Raw genomic sequence first — 23,791 nt, 5'->3', positions numbered from 1 at the left:
TCAAGAGTAAATGTCCAGCTCTGGTAAGTTTTTTCCTCTGTATTTTTACAATTATTTCAATTCCCACAGGTCCCGTAAAAGAAAATTAACTGCTGAGGATTCAGAGATTTAAAGCCATTTCTTCCAGGTCACAGCTTCTTTGCAGAAATCACTGCCATATGAATACTAAAAACAGTAAAACTTTTATTTTTGTTCTCTTAGTGTGTCATAGTGAAACATAGGACTTATAGAGACTAATTTCCTGTCCATCTCCTGTGGATTCCCTGGTGTTATAACATTAGAGTTCAACTCATGATGCAGCCCCTCTATCATTAGGGAAACTAATTTCATCCAGTGTACTGTGTTCAGATTTGTAATTTCATAAACTAAAGCAACTCAGTAGTCAATTTTCATTTAAAAAGTCTAATATTTGGAGTGGAGGGGTGCAGAGAAAGGGGAAGAGCAAGACAAAGTGTGCTCGATACAAGCTTCAATTTCTTAAGAAAGCAGACAAAAATTGCCATAGGGAAAAAAGCAGCAATCAGAAATACTCCAGCCAATCGATAGATGGAGCTACTAACAGGAAATACAGAACTGTAGAATTAGTTGGGTTATAAAAGATGTTTAAGATCATCCAGTCCAATTGTTAACTCTGCCAAGTGCACCACTGAACCATGTCCTCAAATACCACGTCCACACATCTTAAACCCTCCAGGCATGGTGACTCATATGTACCAGGAAGGAACTTTCAATCCTAGGAGCCATTAGTGAGCTGTAAGCCATATGTAAAAGCCTCCCCATCCCCATATGAGCTGCACAGACCACTTCCCCTCCCACACAAACACTCCAGCCTTGCAGAACCCAGTGCAAGTACTTCTATGTGAGAGGGCCTCCCCTTTGCTATTGCTGATTTTCTTTAATCCAAACCGGCACCTGAAGAGCAGCAGCCAGCGAGTGCTCTGTGGTCCAGAAGGAGATCAGAGAGATCCAAGGGAGCTCACACAGCACCGAACCTCACTGATAAGGCACTTCTGCCAACAACTCTCATGATTCTGACTTGAGCCTTTGTTACATGCAGACTCATGAGAATTTCTGCTTGCTCACAAGTTCGGGAGCTTGCATTTCTTTGAAAGCACAATCATTAGGACTGCTCACCCAAACTATAACATCTTAACAGTTCTCATAAATAAAGATAATACTACCTTAACACAGCAACCATTCCCTACTTCAAAGATGTCTCCAAACTATCAAAATAAGCAGGTCCACCATAACATTTCTAAAGACAGAACTAAATCTCACTTCACCATTACATGCCATTGCTAATCCCATGCTTTTGTAACCAAACTTAAGCTACTGTGTGGCACAAGCTAGAACCCAGCTCTCTCTGAACAAGATGACAATTTACTATTTGGCCAATGGACAGGATCCCAATACCCAATCTCAACACAACAGTTTTTTGCAGTGGGTCAGAGTACTCGGTGCTGTCTCAGTCTGCTCTAGTTGGCAATGAATTGGAATTGGTAAAATTAAAACTCCATTAGAATACTAAAGATCCATCTCCCCCTCCCCAAAAGTGCTTCATTCTCAGGGGAATAACATTAGCATTTATGGAAGTAAATGCCTCAAGGTTTTATTAATGTGCTAATGAGCTAGAGCCTTCTACCTTCAGATCATAAGCATGAATCATATTCAGCTCAAAGGTAAAAATACTGTTTTTAGCAGGAATTTTATATCAAGTTCTACTTCCAGCCCCTCCATCACAATTTCATCTTTATGCCTTCTATGCAATTTTCTTTTCCAAATCACACAGGGCTTTGAGCTCAGCAGAACCTTCTACCAAGGACCACCAATCACAGCAAGATTCAAAATCATTTTAATACAGATCATTGAGATATACAGATTATCAAACTTTTTTTAAAAAAGGAAAAAGGAAACAAATGTTTTACAAGTAAGCTCTACAAACTCAAATTGACAGAAATGTCCAAAATACTATGGTTTTTCAGCAAAGAGCTACAGAAAGCAAAATCTGAAAAAATATCAGCTGCTTTAGATCCCTTTAACATTAAAGAGTCCATTGTGGCCACATTATAGTATTTAAATGATCCAGTTTTACTTACAGCAGTTATTTCTAAAACCGTATCTCAGTTATAAATCATACAAAAAATGAAAAAATTACTTTGAGAAAAAAAATAACAGGGACCAGGGTTTTTCATTCCAATATTTGCCAAGTTCCACAGTGCTTGTAACCTTTTTTCCTGCTAATTTAAAATAAATCACGGTGTGATGCCCTTATGGTTGCTCCTTGTCACAGCAGAGGTTCATGTCTTCCACAGGAGGGAGCTTTTCTCTTCTTAAGATGACGGTCTGTCGCAGCTCTCAATTTGGAAATGCGTAGGAGCTCTAAACAAGCTGGAGTGCCCCACACCTGACAGCTTCCACAGAGGATTACCAAAGAAGACTCAAAAACTGGAAAAGAAAAAAACAAACAAACAAACAAAAACCCCATAAAATGAAAGACTGAGCATTTATAAACTAAACCCTTCTTGCACCCTTGTTTATATCACACTATTACTATCCCCTAATGCAACTACTTAGTGGAAAAACCTGAGCACACATCAAATCCAACACCATTTATGTCCAGATGTATCTGATATATAAATGTCACTAAAGGTATCAGCTATCCAGATAGTAGTGTAAGAGGAACAATAAATCACAATAATATGGAGAACTTAACATCTGGCCTAATCACTGAAAATAATATTTGAATACTTGAAAATATATCTTATATAACACAAAAAGAAGGAATCCTCTCTTTGGCCCACTATTTATGAAGCCAGTAAGTGACAGTCAGCTTTTTCTGGGGTCAACCTTAATGGCTACTTTTTCCAGAAAAACAGCTCTGAGCTGCAATTTCCATCAAGGTAACACTGTGCTATCATCACATTTCCCAGCTGCTACTTCCACAACTGTTTCCTTAGCAAAAAAAATTCACAAAATGCAGAGAAGAGTGATGCTTAAACTGTCCAGTTTTAGAGAAGAGAGAATTTCATATTCCCTGCTAAGTTTAGTCCAATGGGTAAATCCTCCTGATGTGTATAGCTAACTGCTATCATTGACAGTGGGAATAACACAAGTACACAAAGGGGACAAGGAGTCCTTGAGGCCTCTTGTAGGATCAAACTTCAAAATATCAGGGGAAACATATGTGATACGTAATAAGTCTGGGCATCATTTTCAGTGTTGAAGAGTGTATTAGGCGTTTGCACACTCAGAGAACTAGAGACACCCTACCCACCCTGTTTCCAGGTTTGCAGGAACTTCAAGAAACCATTCTGCCCTGAATAAGCAATTGCTGTATATACACAGATCTATACACACAGATCTAATCCCAGATCAAGGCCCTGTGGAGCAAAATGAGGTAGAAAGGATTAGACAAAATACAACTTCTGTTCCAAAGGTCTTCCATGCTGCTCAGAACCCCTTCCTCCTATTAAAGTCTTAAGTGAAAAATAATATTACAAATCTTCCTTGTCTTCAAATGCTTGCTACCATTTTATAGCCAACTATGATATAATCATGCAGACTGTGTTTGGCTTACACATAATCAACACCTAGTAAAAACAGATTCAGCTGCAAGCTGTGGTCAGCTCCACAGAAGGCTAAACATCAAGTCAGAAAAGCCAGCTCTGACTGATAACTTTGTAATGTTAAATTTTCATTAATCAAAGCTTTATCTAAAATATCTGCAATCTACAGATCACATCAGTTCACACTCTGTGCTTGCTTTTCTGAGCAAAACTCTTCCTATTCACCAGTAATTAACCCTGCAAAATTATCATGCTATATGGTAAATGTAAATCTAAAAAACAAATAATAATAATGAAACAATACAAGCCAGATAGCATAGTTTGAAAAGGCAACCAGAATCTTGTTTGTTTAACATTAATAAGTCCCAGAGGGAAATGGGACAGCTGTGTAAAGCCACCTTAGCTGTCCCTTTTTTTGTCATTGTAATTACATCTGTTGCTGATGTTCCATACAATTAAATGTCTGAAGAGTCTTTTCAAAGCTCAGGGTGAATACAGATAAAGCTTGGACATAGGAAGTAGATTAAAAAGCATCCTCAGCGATACATTTTGAAAGATACATTTTGGAAATACATTTCTTAGGTCCAGTAAAATCTTTGCTGAGGAACACTGTGTATCAGCACTCACTTGACTTACTGGGACTGCAAGGACTTAAAGTGAACTTGACATCAAATTGTCCAGTAGGACTTGTAGTCACTTAATGGCAATAATTACATTCATTCTATGACTTCTGTTTTCTTTCTTTAAGTTGGGGTTTTTGATTGTTTGGGGTTTTATTGTTGTTGTTGTTGTTGTTGTTGTTGTTTTTCCCTGCATGTGAAAAGAAATTATGAAGTTTTTAAAAATTCTGAAAATGGTCATTTTCTTACAACTTGAAACTGTAATTGAGAAACACAAAATGCTAGAGTCTACTCAAAGATAAAAAGGCAAAGGACAGAGTATAAGGTAGCTAATTAGAACTTGTCTGGGAAACAAGAATTACTTGGTTTCACTTAAATTCCAATATTATAAAGTGATCCACACTGTTTTAACCAAAATTAGATACCCAGATATATAGTTTGAATTTCAGAGTTGCTAAGCATCTAACTGCTTTACTTGGCTTGAAAGAAAAAAAGAATATTAGAAGCTGTAAGAAACAGGAAAAATTTGGAGCATTCTGAAAAAGGAAAATTGTCTCTTGCTATTAAAAGCATTACCTGAACATTATATGAAAGATGAAAGATATGAAAGATTCTTCAAAAATTACTTTTCAAATACAGACTGGAAAAACACATGCCAACAAAAACCTTAACCAAAAAACTTTTTAATTTTCAAGCAGATCTAATGAAAATGAAATATATATACACACAAAGAGTCAGCTGGAATTTTGGGATGCTTAATTTGTTTGATCTAGAAGATGGAAATTTTGTGACAAAACTTTTTTCTATGAAAACCTGTTTTGATTTGAAGAGCTCTGTAAGTAGTATTTAATAAGTAAGACTGTGTATAACTAAGTAAATTATATAAACTACTTACCTCTATCATATCTGTAAAGTTACTATGGCTCACAGACATAAGTGATATACATCAAGTGTGATTTTTTTTTCCCTTCAAAGTATTACTTTCTAACAAGATGAAGGGTTAAAATAATCATTTGGCTCTCAACCCTTTCTTATTCCAAATTAGTGAAAATAAACTGTAGGGTGCAATCCTTCCTAAACTACACATCTACTTAAACCTGAACATTAATGTGTCCCAGATATTTCATCCCAGTATGGTTCCTTTTTGTGCTACTCTTGCATAGGAGGCATATCAGGATTTTGACTGGAGAGTTGAACCACAGTCTACAGAGGACATGAGTACATGGCAAAACAAATACAAGAAGCAAGCACAGAAAAACAGAATGGATATGAGGACTCTGCTGCTTCAGTTAGATTTCTGTTTGAAGTTGAAACCTGAACTTGGGCAACTACAGTGCCTCCATCTCAGAAGAAAAATAAACACATTGTTTTGGAAGCTCACTTCCATGGAAAATGAAATACTCGTATGATCCCTGGATGTTATTGCAACATACATTGAGCTTTACCAAATTCATTAAATAATTTTAAGAGTTTTACAATCCAAAATGGCTTTCCTTAAGGTATTTGTCCTGTCTGGTAAAAGAGACTTATAACAGTCTATGTGATGCACTGCCATGTCTGAGTAATTTGTATCTGAAATAGAATGGACACAAAAGTGTTCATACTTTCAATACTACGGAGTACAGCAAATAAGAGCAGGAGACTGCAAAACTGCCTGCATCTTGGGAGTTTGTGAGAAAAGTTAAGCCTGGGAAAAGGGAGTGTGTGTGGGAAGGTGTTTTAACATTTTTTATTTCTCATCATCCTACTCTGATTCAATTGCTAATAAATTAAATTGCTTTTCCCAAGTTGAGTCTTTTTCCCCATGGCAGTAACTGGTGAGTGATCTCTTTCTGTCCTTATCCTTATAATCCATGAGCCTCTGGTTATATTTTTCTCTGCTCTGTCCAGCTGAGGAGGGCTGTAAATACAATTTTGGTGGGCACCTGGTGTTCAGCCAGAGTAAACTCATTGCAATAAGAATAAGAATTATTTCAACTAGTTGTCATCATGTCTATAAAGAGAAATAATACTAAAACAAAAATAGATCAGCAAAAATTGACAGTAGAAAAAAGAACTGACTCCAGGTATGAGAAAAAGTTTTCAGACCCCACCCAGGTTCACTGAGATTTGAGAGCACACAACCCATACTGAGTCAGGCCAAAACTCAATTACATCTCCAATTCTAACAGTGTTCTGTGAACTTTTGCATGTGTATTTGCAATACCTCACAAAGCTACTATGATCATATCCCCAAATACCAGCTTCAAAATCAACTTTTCAGAAAAAGAAAAAAAAATGTTTAGAGTACCAGAAATAAAGAAATTTGGTTTCCTGCACGCTAATATTCTGTATTTGATTGACCAGTCTTTAAAAAGTTGAGAATTCCAGCTGAAGCTTTTATACAAGTGGGACAATAAGGTGTGGGTCTTCTATGGATTTTTGGTGTTTAAGAAAAGATATAAACCTATCTCTTTCCTCATGTAAGGAATACATGTAATACAAAAATCCTTCTCTGCTCTGTAGTCTGTTTTCACACAGAAAATGTAGTATTTTGGAGAATTTTGCTTGTAAAATGCAGATGACCATCACTGCATATACCTCATTACTTAAAGCTAGCTAGAAACAGCTTGTCAAAATGGCAGTGGCAGTAATAGCCCTTCTCCACCCATGGTTTTTGGGTTTGGGGGTTTTTAAGCTCAAAGAGTTACTGGCATTCACACCAGCAAAAATGCATCTATCTACACAAATTTAAAACAAAAAAAAAAGGGGGGGATATAGGTGTGGGTGTCTTATCCCAACCAGCTAAATCATAATGAAAGCTTCATTGCAGTTCATTTGAAGTATACTTTACGCCTCATCTGGGAGGACCACATTTAGCCTTTAGCCAGGTCCTCAAGAGTTCCAACAGCACTCTTCTCATGAGCTGTGCCAGAAATTTAATGTGCATGGGGTTTTTAGGAGGCTCCTTACTCTGGCTAACAGATGAAAACCTTGCACCATTCCAACACCACATATGGAGAGCAGCAGACTCGAGTTTTCTTACATCTATGCTCATTTTAAACAGTACTCAGAACATGCACAAGTTGTTTTTATTAGAGCTGCAGTCAAGAACACGTCAGCTATAATGAAACAGTAAAATTTAAATGCTGCCAAAAATATTTGGCTTTGGTCTGCAGTCAATTTGAGCTTTTGCCCAACATCCACTTGCTCTCCAGTCCCATAGAGAGCTGCTCCTCAAATAGTCTGAAGTTTATTTTGTTTTTACTGCAACTCTTCACTATGCAGCTGCGCAGTAGTAAACATGACCCCAACACAGAGTGGAAGTTTGGCAACAACTTGATTGCAAATATAATCTACAACAGCCATGGAAGTTAGCCAAGCCAAAAGCAGAGTTACAGCTCTTAAAAATTCAGGCTATAAATGGCTATACAATATCACACTTCACACTGCAGTTTGCAAGTGTGCTTAACTGCTGTGCTGTGCTACACCTGCAAATCATTTCTCGGTTTACAAATACTGCAGAATTAATGCTGATGCCCCAATATCTGATTGTCTCCAAATCAGGTAATAGTAAATGAAGAGTAATAAATCAGTAGTATTGTTTGAAAGATGCATTAATAAACAAGTGTGCAAGTCTCCATGGGATCAGGACCTTGGATGGTGAAGTGATGATCTAAAGTGCACTGGAAAAATACAATGGCAGTGTAATTTTTAGGGCTCAAAGTGATGGCCTCGTTAATGTAACAGATAAAAATTAAAAGCCTTCATCAAGCTTTTAGGATAAATGTTTTAAAGTCTTTCTGAGTTTTAAAGTCTGAGTTTCTAAAGCTTTGTAGTTATAAAACACATGGTTGTGTTTTATAAGATGGAGGGAGCATCAGAAGCATGAATATGTATGAGATTTACTTACAAACAGGCTACAGAAATAGCTAGTACTACCCTTGCTGCTGTTAAAATGAAAACTGAAGTAAAAAGATGAGGTTTCTCTGACAGCAATTGTCTAGTACATATGAAAACAAGATGAAAATAAAGAGATGCAATTAAGTTAATTGCAACAGAATCTCTGAAGTGAACATTCTTATGAAATTCTGCGGCCAGCTATCAGAGGTCAGCATATGGAAGAGACATCAAAAGTCAATCCTGATAGCATCTTCCATTCTCAAAACAGCACCAAGTAGATACTTGGCTCAGGGATATACTTCCAAAGTCACGAAAAGCATTTCAAATTAATATCAGTTAGATAATTTCCTCATTTAAACTGGCTTAACTCCTAACTCAACAATTTTTCAACAAATTCAGCTACAGCATAGTCAGGCCCTAAACAAGTGGCTTCCAGAGCAGCTTTGTAATCAGCTTAATTTGTAGCTGTCTCTCCATACTTATCACAATCACATGTTCCTGACTCTCCCCAGTGCCTTACTAGTGGCCATACAATCACATGCTTGAGCAGATCAGAAGGATGATTTGGTGCACACTAATTTTCAGGGAGGTTAATTTTCAGACACATTAACTCCCAGGTTTCTACCATGCTTGCAGCCCTAGGAATACAAATAATGGCACAAGGTCAAAAAGGTGTAACAGGGATTAGCTGTGCCTCAATGAAACGTGAAACTCTATTGTCACACAGAAGTTCAGGCCTTGGCTCACTACAGCATTTGCAACCCTGCTCAGCAAAGCACATTGACTTGAGGCCTCAGTTACTATGGTGACAAGCATGGAATAAATGTTTATACATAATTAGTTAAATTATCCCTTCAAGAAAGCAGTCGTCCTTCTCACAGGCAGCTACTCATATTTTTAAAATTAAATAGATATAAAAACAAATTAAAATTTTAAAGCTTAAGAATCACTACTATTCATCCACAAGCTAATGAAAATTTAAATCTATAATAAGAATTACAAAAAAAGATAAAAATTAGTCTATGAGAAATCCATTTCTTCTGAAAACTACACTCTAAATGCCCTACAAAATAAGCTAATGTTTGGTTTCAAACATTTTAGGGTTTTGCTTAAGAAAAACAGCAATGAATAATAAAACTATCTTCTTGCTTAACAAAGCCTTAAAAATACTTACTGAATGAAAAACTAATGTATGAATCCTTTTCATCCATGCAATCACTAATTTAAGTCAATCCTACTTGTAAAATATAAGCAGTATTTTCTAACTCTAAGCTTACTGCAAAAGCCATATGCTGATATAAACAAGTTCATTTAGTCAAAATGCTTAGTCCATAAAATCATGAGTAGATTATTTCCTTTTTCAAAAGACTACGAATCAGCAATTACTGTAGAACCATCTGCCACAAAGATGAATATTCTGCTCATGGTTTTGGAGAACCCTTTGCCAAAATATTTATGTGTAACTTGAGGGGTTTTTTTGATTAAGAAAATACAGCCCTAAAATGTGAGCACTAATCATATTACTTAGGATATAAAATGGCCTTAAATTTAAGGAATACTAAGTTCAGAATAGACAGTATGATTTCTTAAGATCAATAACTACAAAAAAAATAACAACAAAACTTAACCAAACACAGAGTTCTTCCCCAAAGAAAAACAAACAATTGACAAAATGCTGTAGAAATATTGCCAGCTGGTGAGCTGTCTCTTTCTTCCCACTAGGGGAACTGTTGCCAGCTCTCGCCTATCCACACACACTACTACACTCCTCTCTCAGCCTGACCCAGATCCAGCCCTTGTCTCAACTGTGATAATGAAATCAACCTTTATCCACCCAATGGGCATCAACGACTGACTGGTGGTTAGAGATGGGCTTTTGGTGACAGTGGGCAACTAAAGAAGCTTCTAGTCCCTAATACAGCTCTAGCACCTAATACAGCTCTTTTCTTTTACAGAAATTTTTACTCATTTTCCAGTCTGCCAACATAACTGCATGTGTATTCTCTCCCCAGCCCAACTGCTTGATAAATTAACTTTAGAAAAACTTCAACTACATGAAGTCTTTAAGCTAAGAGGGATAAAATTTTAAGAACTGAGTTAGGAAGCACACCTGTGCAGGTTCATACAAGCAGATCATACGTGGAAAACTCCCAATAAGGAGGGCAAAACCAATGGTATATTCCCTTTTTTTCAGCATGGCAGGAGCCAATACACACACCTGCTATCTACCCACGCACTACAACCTACCGGTAAGGAATAGTGAGTTCCTAACCCTAATAAACTCATAGAATAACATTTAGTTATCATTTACATGTAGGCTGTAAGTTCCTCCAAGGCAAAGAGCTTCTTCAGTGCCCTGCACTTGTTGACACACAAGATATAAAGGGAAGATGTACAGCTGATCATGAAGAAGCAGAACATAATTTTGACTTGCTCTAAGAATAGGCCAAATGCCTTCCTCCAGTTTGCATGCAAATGTATTACTGAAGACAATGCAGGTATTTGAGGGAAGAAACTCAGCTTAGAATCTGATTATCTCTTCAGAAACCGCCCAAATTTTAAAATACCCCCTCAAACACCAACGTTTACAGCTTTAGCATCAAGAGAGTTCTAAGTGATAAACAGTTACATATTTATATAAGCAATCTTTTTTTCAATTGAGTGTTTAGCTGCAGGAAGCAGTGTGTTATTGCAAAAGGCAGTAACTAGATAATTAAGTCAAACTAAATGTTCTTTTATCATTACGATGTGTTATTATTAATTCACAAAACATTAATTTACATTTACAAGATAATCCACAGCAAGGAACCAGACATCCCCAAACACAGACACTAGAGCTGTTGGTTGTGCCAGATAAATAGCCAGATAAATTGACTATTATGCAGCAAAGCAATTTTAAAGTGGGGGTTCTTTTATCAATACCTTTATTATTTTGAGTTGTTTCCAACTTCTGTGGCACACAGTCTTAAGGATCCTGTTTTCATTTAAACATGAAAAAGTAAAGACAGTAAAGAGTTTAGTTGAATACCTTTACTGGAACCACTGTCAATTTAAGCTGTAGCACAAAAAAAAAAAAAAAACCAAAACAGAAAAAAAAGGCAAAGAAGGAGCAGCTTTTCAGATTTGTTGTGCTTTTAAGACCTGAAATATCATTAGTGAGCTGGTCTGTTTATTTCTTCTAATCAGATACAGAAGTTTAGCTAAGACTGATGACATTGCATTTTGAAACTTTTATAAGTCTTAAGAATCCTTTTGTTCTTTCCATTTTTCCTCTACAAAAAAGTATTTAGGCTGGACATACCAAGCAAGGTTGAATTTACCATATTTTAATATCATGTACTTTTCAGTAAGTTAAATATAGATTATACTATGTAAATAACAGTGCACATATAAATACACGATGCATTTGTATGAGAATTTCTGAATCCTCCACCTATTGCATTTCAAAAAGGACATTTAAAAAGAGGGCCTAAAGTCTACACATCCATCTGAGATACTGTGTAAGGTCGCATAGACAATGAATGACAAATTGGTTAAAAATCCTCTATTTCAGCTCACTGGTGTAAACTGAATATTAGTGGAGGTGTTCCCAAAATGACATCCAAAAGAGCATGTGCATTTACCAACTTCACTGATGTTTAACTAATAGATTTGTTCATAGTTGTAGCAAAAAATCACTATGGTCATGACCAAGATTTGGCATCCCAAGCTCCACAAGAAACTTAATACTCAAGTGTTTAGTGATCCCATAAACCAGAAGAGAAATAACAGGGTGGAAGCTAAACCTTGTGCAGATAACAATGTCTGGACCTGATCTCTGGTCTTCAGCACAACAGCAGCAGGCCAGAGCACTTTACTACAGTTGAGGACACCATTGATCAAGGTGTGATTCACAAACAAGACCACACACCGCCTAGGGACAATTAAGGATGTTGTGGAGCCTATGCATTAGCTCTAAGGGACTGAGCAAGAGAGGCTGCCCACAGCAACAGCTTTTCACTGGTCTCCTCAGGGATGCAGCATGCTTCCAGCTCAGCCTCACTGCTCAGTGAAACTAGACTCACTGCCACTGAAATTCCTGGGAAACTGGTTTTATATCTTAACTGGAAGTTATCTGCAGAGTCACCTCAATGCAAACTCTCTCAAAATAGAAATATCCCAAAACTGTCATGAGATACACAGGAGAACCCTCAAAGCTGGCTACTATGAATGTAGATCTTGAGCAAACACTTAAACTGGCTACTGTGATGTCAAGAACTGAGTACTGTAAACTTTCATCTTATCCTACAACATACATCTATATGTGTATGCATTCAGTCAGAATGACCACCCACATGTTCAGAACAAGATAAAGAACCATCATCACTAACAAATTAACCATTTGAGCCATAAGATGTGTGCTGTCTGTTACTGAAAAACCAAAGGATTTACAGTGTGAGGCAAGTTCTTAATGATTATACAAACTAGATACATAATTGAACACTGTAAAAACAAGATAGACTCTTAAAGGGGGAATCCTAACTGCTTCAATGATGGATGTGTTTGTTTTGTTTTTAAAACACTGCTTACTCCACAAAGCTATTTCAAAGGCTCTTACTTTCCAGGGTTTGCAACAGCTTTAGGGTATACCCAAAGGTTTTTGAGTGTTGAAAACCAGGTTATACTGAAATTTATTTCTCTGTAGAATTAATCTAAAATATGCTCTATTTATTGCACTCAGAACAGCAGTGCTTAAAGCTAACAGCCCACACAAGAAGGGCTCAGGTTGTTCAACATTAAATGCAGATCTTCATTTACAAGTGTGAGAAAAAGTGGAATCCTTCATACACACCAGAGAAATTCTCTCACTGTACCAGATGTGGGCAAACCTGGTGTGCTACCCATCTAGACTGACCTGTTCAGGAGAGGCAGATTGGGTACCAGCACCAAGAGGATTACAGATTACTCCTTCACCCTAACAGCATCCCTTCTCTTTTCGCTGACCTTAGGCTAAATCCAATGCTAGCTGCTGCTGCATTTGGATTAGCAAAAGACTGGGTATGTATTCCCTGGTATTCAGGCATTAATTAGTCCCTTACATCCCAGAGTATGATTACAGGATGCAGACACAGAGAATGAAAGCTTTCAGCTGCCTGCTCCTGAGGTCTTGGTTTAACTACTGCTAGAGCTGGAGAGATCATATCCAGCAGCACAAGAGAGTATTGATAACCTGTGTTTATTCTTTGCTACAGATGTCAGAATCAGGAAGTAGCATGTTGCCTCACTGTGCCATGATGGTGTTGCTCAGAATGGTTTCTATTTGCAAGAGGGACACAACATAAACATTTCCCAGACACATCCTACACTTTTAGCTCTGAGGAGGTAGCAAAATACTCCTGTGAGCACAAGTCAGCGAGAAAACTGCAAATTATGTTGACCAAAAAGCCACTACAGTGCTGTTTCTTCTAGTCCAAAATTGGTGTGAGCTATAACAGGAAAATACACTGACTGCAATTCCACTGAGGTTTGTCAGAACAGCAGTAGTGCCTCATCCACAGGCTGTGCTTACCCTGGGAACACTGGGACCCAGGGGTCGAGCAGAACTGGATACACTTCAGTAAATATTTTCAGTTCTAACCCATGGAGTCATAGCATTAGTAACATGCTTATTACAACATCGAACGAGTTTCCATATTTTTTTTTAATACCAAGATTTACATGCAGTACAAAGGTCTCATGGCACTGTGAGGTTTAAGTGTAAATCTTCCTTTCCTGGGCATTAACTCTCCTCTGCAAATTTACCAGCTGTTTCTAAATCTGCAGAAGGAGTCATATGACAACTTCAATTGAATGGGAAAAGACAAACCTGAAGTTCTTTAAAAGATAATACCATTTTTCCAACACAGTCTCATCTCATTAGTACTATCCTAATAACTAAATCTGCACTATCTTTTTTTTTTTCTGGCATTGTTCTCTTAAACCTCTTTTAAGTTATTTATGCATAAATACATGATCCAAGGTCATGGAACATCCAAAATGTTCCATTGCATTCCCTGCTAGCTGAAAAGCGTTAGAATCATTACTGGTCTTATTGTTCCTGCCACAGACAAGGCTTACAGAAGTGGGTTTTTTGAAACTAGATTTCATATTGAGGACAGCCTGGAGTATCTCTTCTTGTATAATACATGCTGCATAAACTAAGGACAGTACATTTAAGGGTATTATCATCCAGTGGAAAATTGTTTGGCCTTCAGCAAAATTCCAGTGGTGGTACTTTACAGTACAAAATCTGAAATTGTTTTCAGCCGGCAAAGCAGGCTGCAAAATAAAATGCACAATTTTCAGAGAGCAGTATTCTTCTCTATTGACAGAGGAAAGAAAAATAGCACTGTATGACTAAGACACCCAAAAATTCATGGTATTTATTTAGGAACCTCACTGTCATTATGCATACATTTTGTCTGCAGAGAGACAAAACTGGGGGGAATTTTGATAGGAAAATAAGAGAAAATGTCTTTATTCTGACTTTTGAAATCTTGTCCAGAAACATTGCAGGTCCTTTCAGGAAAGAAAAATTTCTATTTTTTTCTTATGGGAGAGTTCAGAAACAGCAGGATGGATCAGAAGCTGATATTAAATCAGCTATAAATCAATTCCACACCAGAAACTTGATGGTACTTTGCCAAATAAGTAGGAGGCAGCAGCACCATGACTTAACACCATTCCAGGGTAACAAGCTGCACACCATCCCTGGCAAGTGCCCCTTTTAATTAGACAGTCTTCTGTGAGATGAAGGCACAAAGACTTAAATCACTCAAAATCTGCAGATTAACAGAGATTAACAGCAAGTCCTGCCAATTTTTAATTCCTGTAATAGATTCTTTAACTTCAGCGCAAAGCAAGAGCTCCCAGTAGCTTTGGTGACACACACACGTTGCAAAAATGTTGCAGTCTGTTACCGGCAGTCTATTACTTACCTCTAAGAAGGAAGAGGATGCCAGGAAGCTAAATCTATTTATGATTCCTTAGGTTAACTATACCATGTTACAAGCACAAAGAGCAAGCATAAAGCCTAGGAAGTCTAAATACTTGGGATTCAGGACCTGAACCTGCTTTATGTGAACAAAACACAGAAGTCCCATCCAGCAGCTTGAGTGCAATTTCACTTTCTATGGAAATTTCCACACACCACTAAAGAGCTGAGGGGATTTTCTAGTGCTGTGCTGCAGGTGCAAAATACCTGAATACTACCATTAAAAGAAAAAGGTGGTCTCCAATGTTGATCCAAACACTGACAGACAGGCACAGTTGATAGGCCAGGTTCTTTGCACCTTGAGAAAAGAATATCACCTTCTGAATTCCCTAGGAAAGAAAAAAATCCCATCCTGTGGCAAACATATCTTATTGGCATAGAGGGTTATACTGCCTCAATGACAAATGACACAGTCCTCAATCTGCACTTCCAAGAGCCTCTGCATGGAACAGCAACCCTAAGCAGAGAATTCCACACACAAGTGACTCTTAGTGTGGTCTCATTGCCTCAGCTAAAGGGCTCTGAACATTTACATTAAAATATGTGATCATGCTGCATCACGTTTTCCTTGAAAACTCTAACATGCTACTTAATTTTTCATACTGCTGACAGCACTGCAAACGAAAACAGATTACATGAGCAAAAAGATCATGGCAGCACAAGCTGTAGAATAAATGCTCAACTAAGCTAGATGCAATTTAACATATCACACCACAGACAGCATTTGTTAATGCCATTGTTTTTGTCCTCCATGACAACAAAAAGAGGATCATAGACACAGAACCTAGCACTAACTAACTAACTTCTTACAACACATACTGATATGCTAAAAGGTCCTCCACAGGAAAATATGTATGCTGATTAGTTTTGAAATTGTCAGGTTACTAACAGGTATTCAAAATTTGTCCCCAGTTCAAACTGTTAGAGGATCAGCAACAAAGCAGTTCCCTAGTTTTCTCTTTGCTACAAGAAAGACAATGAACAAAGACCTTTTGGCATAGCTTCAGTTCAGATTGTTGTTTTACCATTAAATCATTGGTCTAGTTTACTGCCTGAGTCATCACCTTCAGAATTTGCACTGGCCCAAACCTGAACCAGTCAGCCAATACATGACCAGTGATAAAACAGTAATTCAAGAGATTGTTTCTGCAATATTGGAGTTACATACATTAATAGCTCACTAACAATCTGTGCCAGCCAGTCTCTACAGCCTTTGTGAGTTACTGCAGGAAGGTAAGAACTTCACAAGTCAGACTGACACACATAAATCTCTAGCAGAATTAAGCAAAATAAGTAAGACTTTGCAAAGGTTGTAAACAAGCTCATAAGTGAAAAAAAAAAATCAAACACTACTCCAGCACTTGCTTCTATTTGTTGCAAGGTCTTTGAGCAGTCAGCCCATTCATGTTAATGACAAACAAAAGTTGAAAACAAATAATCCTACTACCAGGTGATTTAATTCACAGCACCTAGGGCAGCAAGATCCACAGATCAGAAGCATTAACAAGCACTGTTTCAGTAAATGCACATATGCAAGAGACAACCATACATCTCCATCCCTTCTAGCAATTTGAAATCCAGCATCCCACAGTGACACAAAATAAATGAATGGGTAACTAAAATTCACCTTATGACCTACAGCTTCACAAGCTTCTGTGCCCCACAGCATTATTCTGGTCTTTCATTAGATAGTTTTTTCAGCTGTGCCTTACTGAATCTGAAAAATATCATCTCCCTTTCCTCCCAAGTCTTGGTACTTTATACATGCTCTCACAAATATGCCAGAAAATAAGGATAGGTTCCCTTCGATTTCTTTCACCTGAAAAGACAGATGTAGGAGTAAGAGAGATCAATGACAGGCACATTATCCTTCCAACCATTTGTCAGTTCTAGTTGGTTTTGTATCTTTAGAAGTGCTTATTATTGGTTTATTGCAATTGAAATGATAAATCAATATGGTGCATTGGTTTTACAGATCAGGACCTGCACTAATAGGGCAATTCAAACATGCTGAGAAAAGAGTTTTCATTTCTATCTGAAAAGGCTTCCTCTTTTGCTGATAAAGTACATCCTCCCTCACCCACAGTAACTGAAAGCACTTTCTCTCAAAGCCAGTTCATAAATTGCTTTCCTTTCTTCCTTTTACAGAACTACAAAAGAACAAGAGATTATTGATTTTTATAAAACACTACTACATACAAACACACAAACATGCTTTAAAATACTGTATTTCAAGCTTTATTGCACGCAGTCCCACGAGTTTACCTGCCTTGCTGGGAAAGCTGCTTACAGCCTGTTAAGGGTCAGGACAGAAGATTATTTAATTAGGTGGCAGCCCTAACCCTGGGATAACAGAGAGGGGAATGCTGACAAATTGCATCCAGCAAAGTTTGTGAGTCAGGAATTTTTATATGAAGAGTAGCGCAAGGCAAGACAAAGAAAAATATGCTCAGGACATTAAAGACACATGTGATATTAAAAAAATCCTCAAAAACTTGAGACAGAGCATCACAAATAGCACTTTCAAAGAAACATGCTATGAAATGAGCTAGAGCTCAGACATATAAGCAGCAGCACAGAAACTGTTTTCCAGGCATAAGGTCAAGCACTGTGCAAGCCACATCACAATGGTTAACAACATTGAAGATCCCAAACTGATACAGAGTTTACATATTTACCTATCTGTAGCCTTATCAGTTTCCATCTACATGGAGACAGATGTTTTTTACAGTGAGGGTGGTAAGACCCTGGAGCAGGTGGCCCAGAGGGATGGTGGAAGGCCCATCCCTAGGAATATTCAAGGTCAGACTGGACCAGGCCCTAAACAACGTGGCATAGTTGAAGATTTCCCTGCTTATGGTGGACATAGGTGGCCCCTTGGCTGGACTAAGTGGTCCCTAAAGGTCCCTTACAATCCAAATGATTCCATGATGCTATGATCCTAGTTTGAATGGTTGTAATTATGCTGCAGCAGAGCTTTACTTCCAGCAAAAAATGACAAAGCGATGTCTGACTCTTACTCTAAAAAAAAAATCACATATCAATATTTTTAAAAACATTAGTCAGAAATACAGGTACCATAATGCAAATCATCAAATGCAAGTCATGGTTTTCTACAGACTCATACCTACACACTAATAAACACTATCTTTCACTTTTAACTTCTTTTAGAAGTTAGATATAAAAGAAAAGCAACTTGGACACATTCAAACAAAAGAAGGGAATTAAAAGTGCACTAGTTCTTCTTTGTACTGCATCTAGAGGTTCAAAACTATTAGCAGCGACATAACTGCATTGCAAGATTAAAATTGTATTTTCCTAAGTTCTTGGCTCTGTCTACTTGGAACTCAAAAAAGTAACAAATAAGGTATTATGTTACTCATTTCTGTTTCTTTTAATCTCATTACATTATTCAATAGAAATTCTAGCTTCCTTCTATTTCATTTAGCTGATTTTTTACTCCAGATTTACCTCTGCTAGATACAGCTGCAATGACAGAGATGCAAGGAGCAAGACTGTTTTATATCAGAATTCCTTTTCCTCTTGGAGATCTCAAGTTATTATTTTTTGGTTAGAGGCCAATCAGTTTTAATGCTAGCTTTTAGTGAAAACTAGGAATATTTTATCCCTAGACATCTTATCAATTAGGTTTTTTTCCCCTTAAGAGACATCCTAACCATCCGTATTTGTTAATAAAAACAGGCAGAAAATTCCTTCCCTGGACCAGACCATTTTCTGGTGTATAACCTCCCACTGTGGCCAGGCCCAGGTTCTTACCAGCCTGTTTTGCTGATTTGTTATTAACTCACATCTTACACTTATGTTTTAGTGCTTGTTTTGTTTTCTTCTGGTGCAAATCACCACCATTCAGTTTCACTCATCACCACCACCTTCACTTAGTTACTTTTGCCAGGCTTTTCAGTGCAATCTCCCTGACCCACTCTTCGTTCTTCCGGCTAAAACTTCCCCCTTGCTGCATATCAGTTTGGGAACAGAACATTCATCAGTCATGAACAGTTTCTAAGAACTGCACATTTATTGTTCTGCTTTGCTTCAGTCTTCTAGAACAGAACAGAACAGCTTTTGATCTATTCTTGAACTCCACAGTCACCCTTCATTTATGTAGGTCCCTGAGCAGACCTCCCTATGGGAGATTCCCATTCCTCTTAGCATTTGTGCATTTAATTTCAAGATTCCAGGTTTCTCCATGCACTCTAAAGGTAATCTTTGCTAATCTTAGATCAGATCAGACTCCCACTAATAGGGCAGCAGTGATGAGGCAGTTTCTCTTCCAGAAGGAGCTGAAGGGAGAAGATATTCCATTTTAGACTGGAAAGTTCATGCTCTCAGCTGTGGTCCTAAAAAATAACCTGGTTTTAAAGCAACAATCTAGTCTTCCCTTCTCCTATGAGTTAGCTCACCATTCACCTTGAACTGGAGAGAATTAATTTGCATTTCCCTGGCAAAGTGTCTAGCTATTGAGAGCCAAGGAACAAACACCTGAAAAACATCAACATGGTACCAACTCTTCTCTTTGGCAGTATCAACCCAACTATACACAATTACTATTTTCTCATCACCACCTCATTTGTTACAGTGTTATGTGCTGTGTCATGGTGCTCCAAAATAAACCCATTTAGCAGAGAAAGGCAAAAGCACCGAAGGAAATGTGGAACCACACCCTCTTTATTAACTATTTTATTTACCCTTTACAGAAGTTTTTGAAGGTGTCATCTGGCCTACTTAAAACTTCACAATATATAGAGATCACTCCCTGAGGGTAAGCCTTACTTATGCAAGCAGTTGCATTGCCCTAAATCTTGCCTCAAAGGAGTTACTGAGACTACATCCTTCATCTGAGTTTGCATTCAACTCAGTCATTTTATTTTGTAGACTATGCAGGGTACAAAGCTGGCATGAAACAAAGATACATGCATAGACTTTTGAGGATTATCTCATCACTGCACAATTTATTTAGTTTTGTAAAATTAACTATTAGCAGTACTGAAACACCATACTCTAAAAATCTGTTAAATATGGAGTTGGACTAGATGATCTCTAGAGGCCCCTTCCAACACTAAATACTCTCTGATTTTTTACCAAGCAGCTTTGAGCCTTGATATCCTCTTGCAGTACAATATTAAAAACCTGAGGAAAATAACAGCCAGAACAAAGGGAGAGCAGCCACCTCTCAAAGGCTTGCTTCCAAATGCTTCCTTGCACAGAGCTTCCTCCTGTAGATTATTTTTCCCCTTTTGCAGAACACAGAAGTCACATGAGGAAGTTGAAGCAGCAAAGCTTATAAAAATACATACATACACACACACAAACACACACACATACATATGTATAAAATAATTATGCATATAATAATTATATATATATGTGTATATATATGTGTGTATATATATATATATATATACAGTTTATAGCTGAAGGAGACCAGCCTAAGCAGAGGGTGTTTGGGAGAACAAGGACAACCAGCAGCTCTGGCAGTTTCCCTGAGGGAACCTTTCCCTGGGCAGAGGACTGAACGAGCAAAGATAATAATTGTTAGCACCAGTAGCTGTAGCAGCAATAAACTTTGAGTTTATTAAGTTATTTTTGTACTTATATCTGCTGCCCAGGTCAGGAAATCTGCATCTTTGGAGTCCTTTTCAAGACATTTCAAGCCATTCACTGCAGACCCAGAATCACACTTAGCCAGGCCCAGCACTGAAAATGATCACACGTTCATCGGTCAAATCATACAAGGGAAAAAAAAAAGTGTATGCCATCAGCCTGATCAGTCCTGGTTTAGTAGCAAAAAGAAAAGAGAGAGTTGTGTTTTGTAGTTAACATTTAACACAAAAGGCCTACTAAAAGGGACCTTCGGGCAGCCCCAAAATTCCCCTTTCCCCCACATGCTTATGAGGAGCAGCTGAGGGACCTGAGGGGCTCAGCCTGGAGGAGGCTCAGGGGGGACCTCATTGCTCTCTCCGAGTAACTGGAGTCCGGCCTCTTCTGCCGTGCCTGCAGTGAGGGGACCTGAGAAAACAGCCTCAAACTGCGACAGGGGAGATTGCGATTAGAGAGTAGGAAAAAAGATTTTTTACTGGTCTGGTGGCCAGACATTGGAATGGACTGCCGATGGAGGCGGTGGAGTCACCAACCCTGGAGGTGTTTAAGAGGCGCCTGGATTTGGTACTGGGTGATGTAGTTTAGTGGTTTAGAGATTACAGTATCAGCACCGGGCTGACAGTTGGACTCAATGACCCCAAAAATCACTTCCGCCCTGACAACCCCACAACCGGCCCACCGCCATTTTGCGCTCCCAGCTCCCCACCGCGCCGATGATGTCATGACCTCGCCCCGCCCCCCGGCGCAGAGGAGTACCCGGATGTGAGAGCCCCACCCCCTCCGCCCCGCGCCAGCGCCGCTCGCGCCCCCTCCCTCGCTTGTTCGCTCCGTGCGCGGGTCAGCGGAGCCTTTGCCGCAGTGACGGGAGCGGGATCGGCAGCGGGATCAGGAGCGGACTGGGAGTGCCAACGGCGGCGGCGACGCCGGATAACGCACAGCGAGGCCGGGGTCGGCGGATTCATCTGCGGGGGAGACGCCTGACGCCCACCCGCCGCCATGGTGAGGACCCTCCCTCGCTTCCACTCCCTAGCTCTTCCCCCCTCCCCGCTCCCGTCCCGCTGGAATATTCCAGACCGGGCCGGGTCCCCCACCCCCGCCGCCCCACCACCGCTCCGCCTCGGCGCTGCCCTGCCCCTGACCCGGCTCCTCCCGCCCCCGGGCAGTCCACGTCCTCCCGCGGGCGAGCTCCTCTTTGGGCTTCCTCCTCGGCTCTCCCTGGCGGCGGGTGCATCCCCCGCTCTGCTCCGCCGCCCACGGAACCCCGCTGGCTCTCCGCCTCCTCCCTCCACCGCCTTGGGAGCGCTAGTCGGGCTCGGCCCTTCCCTTCCCCAGCACCCTCTCACCTCACCCCCACCCGACCCTACCCGTGGTCTGGGGATTCGCATTGCCCGTGCTGCGCCTCGTCTGTTCCTCGGAGGCACTGTCGGTCCCCGAAGCCGTTTCCAAGCGAAACTCCGGCGATCTCGGCGGCGCTGCCGTGCGGGGGTTGTTTCGCAGCTCCGCGGAGTTCTCCCCCCGCCCCCGGTGCAGCAGCAATAGCTGTTCGTATGCGGACCGGAAAGCTGTAATGCACGTAGCCCAATGGACGGGATAATGTGCGCTGTAACTGGGCTGGGGCGGAAAGCTGACACTTCACATACGATGGGTACTCGGGGTCTGCGGGAGTGCGATGTGTTCAGGTGTGTGTGTGCGCGAGAGTCGCTTTGTTTTTTCAATCTGACGGGTTTAAATTTCCTTATTTCTGCTGTAAAATTAACCTGGAGATACAGTATGGAGTCGTGTAGTATTTTACGTCGACACTAGGGGTGTCTGCTGCTTTTCACCGCTGCCAAGAAATCAACGCCCTGTTTTTTAATAAACATTTATTTTAACCTAAATTATCCAGTACCCTGGCTGCAGAAAGACCTGGCAACATTTTGGTTTTACCGCTGGAGAAATACAAGTAGTTTAAATTTTTTTGTTGTTGTTTTTAGCCCTTTCAGAGCGAGGCCAGCTGGTTATTACAATGCACATTAGACCTCACAGAGCCTGGAAGTCAAAAATAGGTTTCCTTTTGTTTTTAAGCAGGCACTGCAATCTTTCCTTTAAAAAATAAAGTTGTGGCAGAATCAAATGTGCCATGCTCAGGGTGGTTTCTTGTGTACACTTTAATAGATGTGCATTTGGAGAAGTGTTTTGAAGTGTATAAATCTTTGGTTTCGGTTGCGAGCACATCAAGATGGGGGGGGAAAGAAAAGTTCATCTTTTGAGAACAAAGTATTAATGAATTTGAGGCTTAAAAAAATTATTATCACTTATGCCATGGTTGCAGTACTGATAGTTACTTTGAATGTATAGATCGTCATGAACAGTGATCATTTTCCACACAACAGTTGTGTTCATCCTGCCAGTAGTTGGATATTGTGTGAAAATTTTGTTCTCAAAGACCTGCCATATGTGACACGCTAACATATATAAATGGAAAGAAATATTATTTAACTGTGATGCCCATATGCATGTCAGGAGACTTTAATGAACTTAACTTTAATGTATTATTAGCTTTGACTATTTTTTTCATCCGTTCTGTTGTAATTAAAGCTTTCTTATGATCTTTTGATGATGTAATCATGTTGATCATTACTTCATTGCTTCCTGAATAGTGTTTGTATATGATGCATTGCAATGTAGAAATATATATGCTGGGGAAAAAATATGTTATGAATGTTATCTCTGCCAGTAGAGGTGCTTGTTTTCTCAAGTAAGCATAGCACTACTGTAGCTATATCACTACACTGGTTCTGGTACCACCTGATCTTAGGTGCCTTTTAGTCTGAAAATCAATATAAAATGATGCATTAACAAAAAACCACACCCAGCATTTAATTTAAGTTGCTATTCTTTTTTTTTTTGTCATTAGTCAGGGAATGTTTTCCTGACTAATTGAAAGAGTTCAGTTTTAATGGAGTACATCTTGTTTCAACCCTTATGGTATTAGAGAAATTCCTTTTTCACAGTCTAGAACAACATTTCCTTTATGCTCTTGCAGAATGAGAGAGCTGACAGTAATCATGAAAAAAGAGGTAATGTATTGTTGTGTTTGTAGTAGGTAGCTT

General features: G+C 39.2%; 1 protein-coding gene and 1 long non-coding RNA gene across 2 annotated transcripts in view; one reads left to right on the top strand and one right to left on the bottom strand.

Annotated features, from left to right (window-relative positions):
• Positions 1-1,835: 1,835 nt before the first annotated feature.
• Positions 1,836-22,249, bottom strand: LOC132071789 (uncharacterized). The gene is made up of 2 exons (XR_009418197.1): positions 22,064-22,249; positions 1,836-2,445 (listed from the first exon to the last, which is right to left on the bottom strand). It is a non-coding gene; the product is annotated as an uncharacterized LOC132071789 (long non-coding RNA).
• The window catches only part of PPP3R1 (protein phosphatase 3 regulatory subunit B, alpha), a 38,687-nt gene continuing 36,360 nt past the window's right edge, over positions 21,465-23,791 (top strand). Inside the window, exon 1 of the mRNA XM_059469556.1 lies at positions 21,465-21,698. Within this exon, the coding sequence (XP_059325539.1) occupies positions 21,696-21,698 (3 nt within the window). The 5' untranslated portion in view covers positions 21,465-21,695. The remainder of the gene's footprint in view (positions 21,699-23,791) is intronic.

The sequence above is a fragment of the Ammospiza nelsoni genome, chromosome 3 (genome assembly GCF_027579445.1).
Source record: "Ammospiza nelsoni isolate bAmmNel1 chromosome 3, bAmmNel1.pri, whole genome shotgun sequence".
Lineage (NCBI taxonomy): Eukaryota > Metazoa > Chordata > Aves > Passeriformes > Passerellidae > Ammospiza > Ammospiza nelsoni.
Note: the sequence above shows the minus strand (reverse complement) of the source record. Positions and strands in the feature narration are given on the sequence as shown.